Source organism: Corvus brachyrhynchos, unplaced genomic scaffold (assembly GCF_000691975.1).
Source record: "Corvus brachyrhynchos isolate BGI_N302 unplaced genomic scaffold, ASM69197v1 scaffold59, whole genome shotgun sequence".
Classification (NCBI taxonomy): Eukaryota; Metazoa; Chordata; class Aves; order Passeriformes; family Corvidae; genus Corvus; species Corvus brachyrhynchos.
Genome location: NW_008246054.1, coordinates 2,173,895 through 2,183,553, shown reverse-complemented (window position 1 = coordinate 2,183,553; position 9,659 = coordinate 2,173,895). Strand labels below are relative to the sequence as shown.

The 9,659-nt window shown below is 38.8% G+C and overlaps 1 protein-coding gene across 4 annotated transcripts in view; it reads left to right on the top strand.

Moving 5' to 3' along the window:
- The first annotated feature begins 1,120 nt into the window (after positions 1-1,120).
- Positions 1,121-9,659, top strand: part of CNTRL (centriolin) — a 26,255-nt gene continuing 17,716 nt past the window's right edge. Inside the window, exons 1-11 of one of the 4 annotated variants that reach the window (XM_017745634.1) lie at positions 1,121-1,398; positions 1,704-1,837; positions 2,355-2,485; positions 3,797-3,938; positions 4,468-4,654; positions 4,747-4,940; positions 5,717-5,773; positions 6,622-6,741; positions 7,256-7,481; positions 7,925-8,034; positions 8,537-8,731. In XM_017745634.1, the coding sequence (XP_017601123.1) occupies positions 1,185-1,398; positions 1,704-1,837; positions 2,355-2,485; positions 3,797-3,938; positions 4,468-4,654; positions 4,747-4,940; positions 5,717-5,773; positions 6,622-6,741; positions 7,256-7,481; positions 7,925-8,034; positions 8,537-8,731 (1,710 nt within the window). In that variant the 5' untranslated portion in view covers positions 1,121-1,184. Of the gene's footprint in view, positions 1,399-1,703; positions 1,838-2,354; positions 2,486-3,796; positions 3,939-4,467; positions 4,655-4,746; positions 4,941-5,716; positions 5,774-6,021; positions 6,070-6,621; positions 6,742-7,255; positions 7,482-7,924; positions 8,035-8,536; positions 8,732-9,659 lie in introns of all 4 variants that reach the window. The other 3 variants (XM_017745632.1, XM_017745631.1, XM_008642298.2) reach the window with 3 other exon arrangements.

Below are 9,659 nucleotides of genomic sequence, written 5' to 3'. Positions count from 1 at the left end.
TCGCCCGACGGCGGTAACCGGGAGGGGATGGGGGGACTGGGAGCACACAGGGCCCCGATCCCCGGTCAGCCCCGCGCCGGCTCTGCCGTGGGTGTCGCTGCGAAACCACAGCCTGTCCTCAGGAAGCGGCGTTAAAACCACGAGCTGCGCTCCCTGAAACGTGAAGGAACGCCCCAATGTGGCTTTTCGTTAGCGCGCCAGCATCCTTCTCCCTCTCCTGCCCCTTCCATTCTTACTTTCCTGATTTTGTATGAATTGTGTTTCCAAGTAACGGATAGAAAACAGTGGCCTTTATTCTTGCTCCCCTTCCCTTTTCCTTATTTCCTTTCCAATTTCGGAGAAAAAATAAAACAAACCATCTCAATGAAGAGCGTATTCTCAAGACACAATGTAATCACTCACAGAGCTCAAAGTTCCCCTAACAGAAGACTTTTCTATCTTAAGGAATGTCTTAAAATGTGCCCTTTGGTCACTGGGTGGAGGTGTTAGTAAAGCTCTGTCTCTTGGAGATGGTTGCTACAAGGGCTTTGTCGCACAAAGTACATGACTTTTCCTACTCTTATCCCTGGGGAAATATGTTCATCACTGAGGGAAGTTTCTGTTAACATTCTCTGGAATTTCCCAGGCAGTCACAGGATAATTTGTTTGCAGAGCGGGGAACTGATGCCAGTGCTAGACTGATCTTATTTTTTTTTTTTTCCTCAGTTGCATTTTTTTTTCTTCTTTTTTTTTGGCTTTTATTTGTTCCAGCTGCAAAGTGGGTGATTTCTACCTTTGGCAAAAACAGCTGGGATCCAATCCTCTGTTTGTGGCCCTGCCAGCTCTGTTGGTCTTAGCTGAGAGTATCTCCAGACCTGCCAGACTATGTGTAAACGGGAGCCTGCAGGACAGGAGGAAGAAGAGCTGCAAACACAGGGCAGCTCAGTCAGTCCCTGGGGCCCTGCTGTAGAAGGGTGGGAGTATAAAGGTGTAACCGTTCTTCCCAATGCCAGGAAAACTGGAAGCTGGCACCTGCTGGAGGTTTGGCATAGATGTGGTTTTTGGCAGAGATGTGGGTTTTGGCACAGCATGCTTCTGTAGCACCTTGGTTGTCGTGCAAACCTTTAAGATTCAGCTTTTTACACTGACTGATACTTGTTTCTGTACTTCCAGATACTGCCATGTGATACCCAGCATTTTTGGCAATGAAGAAAGGTTCTGTAAGGAAAGCTTCAGGTAGAAAACCACAGGCATCAGCGTCCCAGACACCTCAGCCAATGTCACCTGTCAGTTCAGGTGCCACATCTCCACATCTTGGCCAACAGACATCTCCAGCTGCTCACAAAACCATGGAGCAGAGCCCCCAGCAACTGGATATTCCAGCAGGAAATGTTGGACCTGCTTTTAAATTTCAGAAAGGTATTGTATAATAAATAATACTGGTATCAAAGTGCATACCACAAGCATTAAAAGCCGGTGTTCTGTGAATTGTGTGATTAAAGATGTATGATGTGTTGGAAAGAAGCCTGAAAAAATTGCTTTCATCTTTTTTTTATTTTGGAACACAAATGTGGAAATAGGAGTAATGAAGACTGGGGAGAATAATGAGACTTTTACTGCTTCCTCTAAGTGCTTCTGGTGGGATAATTTTCAATGTTTTTCCAGTGTTCAGTGTGAAGAGAATGACAAATAAAAAATCATCAATCCTTTCTGTTTAATTTCAGGTGAAAATGGTTTTAGCCCAGGCGTTAAGTACGTAACTGAACCCCTTATAAAGCGTCTGTCAAACCAGCAAAATTTGGCATATATAATCTCACTGAATCTTTCTTCCCCAAAGGATGGGGACAAGAAATTTAAGGTAAGTTATTGGAAATAGCTGGAAATTAAACTAAGTTTAAAATAATTACAATTTATTGTTTAATGCAGGCTTATTTTTAAGTGAGTGTAAACAGCATAGTCTAATTCTGTTAGCCTAGTTCTGCAACTGCCTTCTGCTAAAAAAAAAAAGGCAGTGGAGACTTGAGCAAAAAAAAAATTAAATTCATTAGAGTGATGTTTAAAAGAGATTAATTCATGTCATTTTTTAGGTCTTGGATTGTGCTGGTTTCGTTGGTTTCAGGTGGGGGTTTGGTGGTTTTTTTTTTTAATAACATGCTCCTTTTTATGTAGATGAAGACTGGCCCACTGTAAATTTAAAATCCAGCTTTCCAACAGTGTAGAAGACTATACCTAAACTGGGGTTTTAGAATACCACAGTGGAACTGTGATTAATAAAATGTTTGAATACTTGGTATTTTTAATTAATAGAAATCTGCCTTTCTCTTAAAAAAACCCAACACCCTGCAATGCTAAGGGATTAATTTTCTGTTCTTTAGTACATAGAAAATTTGGAAAAGTGCTCTAAGCTAGAGGTACTAAACCTTAGTAACAACCAAATAGAGAAGATTGAGAAGTTGGATAAACTGCTGAAGCTGCGTGAACTCAACTTGTCTGGCAACAAAATCAGGTAAGAGGAAACACCAAAGGGTTTGGACAGCCTGGGATCAATAAAGCTGATTTTCTTTTACTGCTTAAGTGAGTTGTCTCACAGGAGTCAACACTTGATGTGGATTTCCCAGTTGTATGTCAAGACTAACAGGCTTTGAGGTCTTTTTAAAAAGCACAAGCTCTGAGGTATTAGAAGTATAAATAGTTCTGGGAAGTGCTGTCAGTGTACTGTGGCTGTGGTTTAATTTGTTTTCTTTGGAAACCAAGCCAGCAGTGCAAGTTTCCAGATACCACAATGAAGAGTGGGCAGTAACCCAATTAAACGCATTAAAAAATTAATTAAACTTTTACAGTTTATTATTGCAGGTAATATAATAAGGGTTTGGGGTTTTTTTTTGGAGAGGAAGCTGAATGGGCTTGATCAAGCAGGCCATAAACTCACTAAATTGCTTTTGAACTCTTTTGAGAGCCTGGTGTCTTGTCTGAGTGGTTTAAAAGTGTTGAATGGTAATGGTTCATGCAGTAGCAAAACTCTTAATTCCTTTTAATTTTTCTGTCAATTAATTATGATCTTTACTATTATGAAACTGCCTTTACAGCAGTGAAGCTGCTGTTTCAGTAGAGACATTTACAATGGGAAGTGAGTAAAACCCCAGAGTTTCTACACATTGCTTTTTTTTTTAGCATTTTGCTACTGCTCTGTTTTCAGGCTTTAGTTATGTGCAGTTCATATATACCCAAGAAATAGTGCAGTCACAGGAGCACATCCTGCTGTACTTAGTTATAATACTCATGGTTTACTTAATACTTAATTCTCACACCTACTCATAGAAAATGCCCAAGTAAATTAAAACCTAGCATGGTTTCCTTGATTAGTTTTAATGAAAACACTAAAGATGTAGCTCTTCATGGTGTCAGTTTACAGTTGATCCTTCTTTTTTATGGGGGGAAAAAAACCCTCACAAAACAACTTTATTTTGATTCATCTTTGTCCCATTGCATTCTCAGGGGAAAAAAAAGAAGATATTTTGCATATTAAAATGGAATTACCATGCATTAAAATAATGTTAATATTGAAATGAAGGTATGCAAAAGTAATGGTTTTGCTACAATGACAGAAAATCATGCTGTGATTCTTGGTCTTAATTTAGTACTTACAAGTAAACTGGTATAATTTCATTTGAATTGTCCGTGACAGTAGATAATGGTTTTGCTGATCTCTTGCTTAATTAATTGTGAGAGATTTTGTTGTAGCTTATCCATAATGCCTCAGTTTCACTTTAAATTTGCTGTGGTTCATGACAAATTATGTTTTGCTTCTCATTTTCAGCAAAATTGAAGGCATAGAACATTTGCAGAACCTACAGAAGCTGAACCTGGCAGGGAATGAGATTGAGCACATTCCTGTGTGGGTAGGGAAGAAACTGAAATCCCTGCGCAGCCTTAACATGAAACAGAATAAAGTGTCCTCAGTAAGTGATGACAGTTAGAAACAGGAATTGTTCAGTCTTTTCATTAAGTGAGCTGTGTATTTACATTGATTGACTTATTCTGAGTAATTGCTGAGTGTCTTTCCACAAAGTTTGCTGTGAAACGCAGTGGTTGGGAGCCTAATAAAATTATTGATCAGAAAAACTCCTTTTGTGCAGGTATTGAAGATATAAATCTATATTGTTTGGGAAAGCATAAGTTTCTGGAAGGTTATATCTATCAACATGCCTTGGTATCCTGAAATTTCCAAGATAAAGCTTGATTGCATTTATCCCCTTTGCAGTGGCATTTTTAAATAGAGGAAATAATTTGATTTTTAGGAAGTGACTTTAGTCATAATACTGTGTATTTTGGTAGGTTTTTAGAGCTTATTCTTTAGCATTAAGGTTAAAATAAATCCTTTGGTACATACCTAACGTAGAACATTCTACATAATCAGAAATTCACTCCTGGGGTTTTCATTCTTTCCAGAAGGATGTCTAATCATTGTTTTCTTTTTCTTTGGCTTAGCTCCATGATATAGCTAAACTAAAGCCTCTGCAAGATCTGACCTCTCTGTTCCTTGCTGAAAATCCAGTTGCAAGTCTGCCTCACTACTGCTTGTACACCATATTCCACCTGAGAGCACTGGAAAACTTGGATGGACAGCCAGTGACAAATCATGACAGGCAAGAAGCTCTGGAGAGGTTCAATTTAGGTAATAATATGTTAAATCTAAAGTGAATGACACAAAATTTAAGTTTAGAAGGAAAAGATTTTTCTATTTGAATGTTTCTCTGATTTTTTCAGAAGAGATAGAAAAATTAGAAAGACAGTTGGAAAACACAGCAAAGGAGATGGAGAACCTGAAACTTAACCAGTCCAAAGTGCTTGAGCAACTTCACCAGCAAGATGAGCTCAACAAGTCACTAAAGGAAAAGGCTTTGCAACAGAGACAAAGCTTTGAAGAGCTGCAGAGGGACCTGGGCACCAAAAACGAGCTGGTAAGATAATCCCTGGCACTAAGGAAATCTTTGGGCACAGAGTTGTAATGTGGGAGTTCAAATGACTGAAGGTTTAATTTTAAAACTGAGAGACTTCCAACTCTTTAGAGAGTGATTACTGACCTTCAGTATTTTTTCTGTGGAAAAAGTAAGTATATTGAACTCAGTATCACTCTTGTGATTTATAGTAACTTCTTTGTTTCTAGTTATTATTTATTAAATTATGTTTAAAATCTTGTCAATTGATGGAAGGTTAAGCTGCTAAATTGCTGATGTACTGAATATGCTGCACTGGTCAGACTCTAAAGTGCTGCTGCAATAAGGGAGAAAATTGCTACTTTTACAGAAACAAGATGTGCATACAAGTTGTATGTCACTAATAGCCCTTGATTATTATTTTGGGTAATGCACAACAGTTTAATTGTATTTTATTCACATCATCCTAAAGACTTATGTTTGAGTCTCTTTCATTGGCAGCCATAAAATGCAAGGAAAGTCCTATTGACTTGAGAGTGCTGGGTTGTGAATGACCTGATGGGAGCTTAATATTTGGATTTTTTTCTTGTTAGACTTGTCCTCTAAAATTTTAGCCTTCAGACTCTCTATACCTGGTACTTCTATAGCTGTTTCTCTGAACACACACACACACACTAACCAGCAATCTGCTTCTAAAATGAAATTTTCAGTATAATGAGATTTAGCAGCAAATACTTCGCAGCTTGAACCCGCTCTTCTCCTTTGGATGACAAACTTGGCTCGCTTCTGTCTCCCTTTAGCTGGTGTCTGGGTTTGTCACAGTCCCCTTCCTGCAGAGCCTTTGTTCCTCACTCAAGGTAGCCCCACTGTGCCCCTGGGTTGCATGGTTGGTTTTGTTTCTAGGTTGTATTTGCGTGTTCCCTGAAGTAGCACCATTATTATGAAGTGTCCCAGTGAGACTTTATATTCACAGTGGTTTGGGATGCAATTTTCTTGTTATTTTTTTCCCCTTTTCTCTGAAACAGAGTTAATTTCTGCATGACATTTATCAGGTTTTTAAATCTTTCTTTAAGCCTTTCCTGTTCTATTTCTTTTCCTCCATTAGTCCTGCTTTCCGCTCTCTATTGGAATTGTGCTGCATGTTCTCCTTCAGGTATTCAGTGTGAAAAGTTGATTTAAAAGGAAATCACATGATGGACCTTTACTTAAAAATAACCTCAAAACCAACCTAGCACATGTTTAAGCTAAAATAAAACACATAGATTTTGTACTCCTGACAATTGAGAGATTTTGTTTCTTTTACAGACCATGAGGGTCAATAGTCCTCGTGCTCACTAGTTGCAGCAAATATATTTGTTTTTTTGGCCTAGATTTTGCTAAAGGATTGTACCCAAATTATTGTTTTATCCAAAATTAGGTTTAAAAATAAACTTGTCACTTTGATGTACATGAACTTTAAAGGCCTTTCATGTGATCATTTGTATTCTATTAATTTTGGGGCTTTTGTCTCCTCTTAGTCACCATTGTACCTTGTAATAAAATGGTAAGAATATCACAATTACTTTGTGATATTCTTGATCCAAAATTGTGCTGTGAGCTTTGTTCCCACATTAAGGGCTGTGCCCTGCTCTCTGTAGAGCTGCAGTGTGTGTGACAATGCTGACACTCCAGTGAATGAGACTCACTTGGGTTTGTGGTTTCTTAGCTGAAGCAGAAGACTGTGGAGCTCACCCAGGCTTGCCAGAAGCAGTATGAGCTGGAGCAGGAGCTGGCCTTTTACAAGATCGATGCCAAATTTGAGCCCTTAAATTATTTTCCCTCAGAGGTAATAATTTTAAAATAATGGGTCTTCTCATTGCTGTTTCCCTTGATTTTTCAACTTAGAAGATAATAGTTTTTCTATGAACTAATGATGCTGCTTTATTAAAAGCCCAACCTCTGTCATACATGCAAACAGAAATGTGGAGATGCCAGAATGAAATCCATAAGAAAAGTAAAGATCAGTAATCATTTACTACAATTAACTTATGTCTGAGTAAAACTTAAGTGCAACAATGTAATGGACTAAATATAATCTAAGTAAGCTCAATATACTGAGAAAAAGTTCCTCCAGATATTTGCAACAAACTGGTCACACCCAAATTGGGTTTGTTTGGTTTTAATTCCATTATAAAACAATGATCTTTAAGGCCAAAATAGCCAAGTATTATCTATTTTCTTCTAATTCTTCTAATTTCAAATTGGTTTTCCTTTTTATGCTTGATAGGAAAGTTAAATGTGTGTTAGGAGTTGACTGCAGCCATAGTTCTGAGATAAATACTCTGCTTCTTACATTTCAGGAGGTTGAACTTGATCATGTACCTGGTGAAAGTCCCTACATTGGTAAGGCCAGGTACAAAAGAAATATGTTTATAAGGGAAGGCTACATCACTGACAAAGCTCAGCAGCTGCAGGTTGGGAAAATGCAACGGGAGGAAGATGACTCCTGTAGGAAACCCCAGCTGGAATTGCATCTCCAAAGTCTAGATAAAATACTGGAAGATAAGGAAGAAAAGATTAATTCAGGTAAAACCTTATCTTTTATCAAATAAAAATACGTATGTCAGTGTGGTTTATTCCACTGGTTACATGCTTGACCTAAGAATAGAAACAGTGTTTCAAAGGCTGGAAGTGCTGTGATTGTTAAACGCTGACACTCTTTTGGTGTCAAAACTGCTACAGTTTCTTACTGCTGTTACTTTAAGATAACTCAGGATGAAAGCATTACATGTTATTGAAAACACAGCTCTAGGGAGGTTTCATATTTGATGCATGAATTTAATTGTGTAATACTTAAAAAACCTTTGGACATACTTTTCAAGAAACCAGAACGTATTAGCTGTGATTATCAGTGTGTTAATGCTATGCTGATTAATATGTTCACAGCAGCTGTGCATCAGTGTTATACACAATATTATAATGTATTCTGTGGGGTTGGGGGTTTTGTGTTGGACTTTTTTTGTCTGCAGCACAAAGAAGATTAGAAGAACTGCAAAGTGAGATTGGAGATGCAGAGCAACAAGTGTTGAAAGTAACAGGGGAACTGCAACTACTGGAGGATGCTCTGGCCCAGAAAAAAGTAAGTTGTTCCACGAATAGCAAGGGAAGGTGTTTGAAGCAGTGTTGATGTAAGAAAATACAACTTCTTCTCCCCATTCTTATAAAGAAACCGCTGTACCGGCATAAATCCATTTGTCAAACATCAGAAAAATTTTACAGGTTTTAGATAGCTTGTTCATAAAGCAGCTGTTAGACCTGTAGTGCAGTTAATGGCATCTGTTCCATGTGTTGGTGTTGATTTATTGCTGCCTTTCCCCAGAACCCTTTGGAAGAACCTGCTGTGTAGGTTTAGTTGTGCAGCTGATAAGCAATGTGGCTACAGAATTGGCAGCAAGAATTAATTTATCAGCATTAAACTAAAACAGCATCTTCCACTTCTTTAACTGTCATCAATTATTGCTATTTTTAGTTTTTAACTTGCCTGAAAATCCATGACCAGGATCTTCTTTATTTAAATGTTAAATATATTCTTGATCAGCTGTGTTTTTCCAACTCACTCAACCTCCTAATGCTGTCTCCAGATGTCCCAGGCCAGCAAGGATGCAATTGAACAGCAATTGAGTGAAAAGTTACAAATCCTGCAGGAGCTACGTAAGGAAACCCTAGAACTGGAGAAACAAATAGAGAAACAGAAAAGAGAAATAGGGAAAAATCAGAAAGAGCTTGAAGATTTGCAGAGTTCTCTTGGTTCTGTAAATCCTGAGGATCCAAGACATGTAAGTAAAACCAGAATCTTAAATTTTTTATGTACCGTGCAATGGACTAAAGGCAGCTTTAACAGGTGACCGTTCACTTGAGCTTGTTTCATGAGTTACATATTCTTTTACTCTTTATCAAAGTCATTAACTTAAAATTTGAAAGTTAAAAAATCTTTACCGTTAAAAAATCCCACCAAACCAACCTGCTTTGGTAAAACACTTGAACAACTCATTTTCCCAGCAGGTGCTGTAGAGCATGTTAAGAGCTAAATCTTTATGCTTTGCACAAACACGCTGGGCAGAGCCTTGCAGACAATTCCTGTGCAAGAAATCCTTCACGCAGCTTTTTGTAGAGTCTGGCCTTAAAGGTTTTTAGAGATCTGTGTCTGGCAGTGCTTATAGAGCCTGTTTGGTGGGGATTGATGGCCTTTCTCTGCTGTCACATGCAGTCCTGTCAGTCCTGAGAGAATCAGCAAGGCCTCAGAGGTCACATCTCCTAGGGCTGGGGTGCCAAGGAGAGCTCAAGCTTCCACCTAACTTGTTGATCTCCAGGGATGCAGGACTTTTTCTGCGTTATTAACTGTGTTCAGGTACAGCAAACACTTACAGAAATTAAACTAAAATGAAACGGAATTATTTTTAATAGTGTTTTTTAAAAGCTCATCTCTCTAAATGAAATTTTTTCAGGCCAGCTGGATGCTTTTAAGTAAGCAATGAAAGAGTTTTTCTGCTTGGCTCCGTTTTCAGCAGAGGCGTGCGAACACTTCTTTAAAAAGCTCCTTTTGTGTTTTTAAACTTAATTTCCTCGGCTGTTGGGTGGCAGAAGCGCCGGGCGCGTTCCGGGAAGGTTCCCAGGGGAACGGCCAGGCCCGGGGCCGGAGCGAGCCCGGCCCTTCCCGCGGCCGCCCCTCGCTTCGAATCACAACACAGGAAGCGGCGTGCGGCC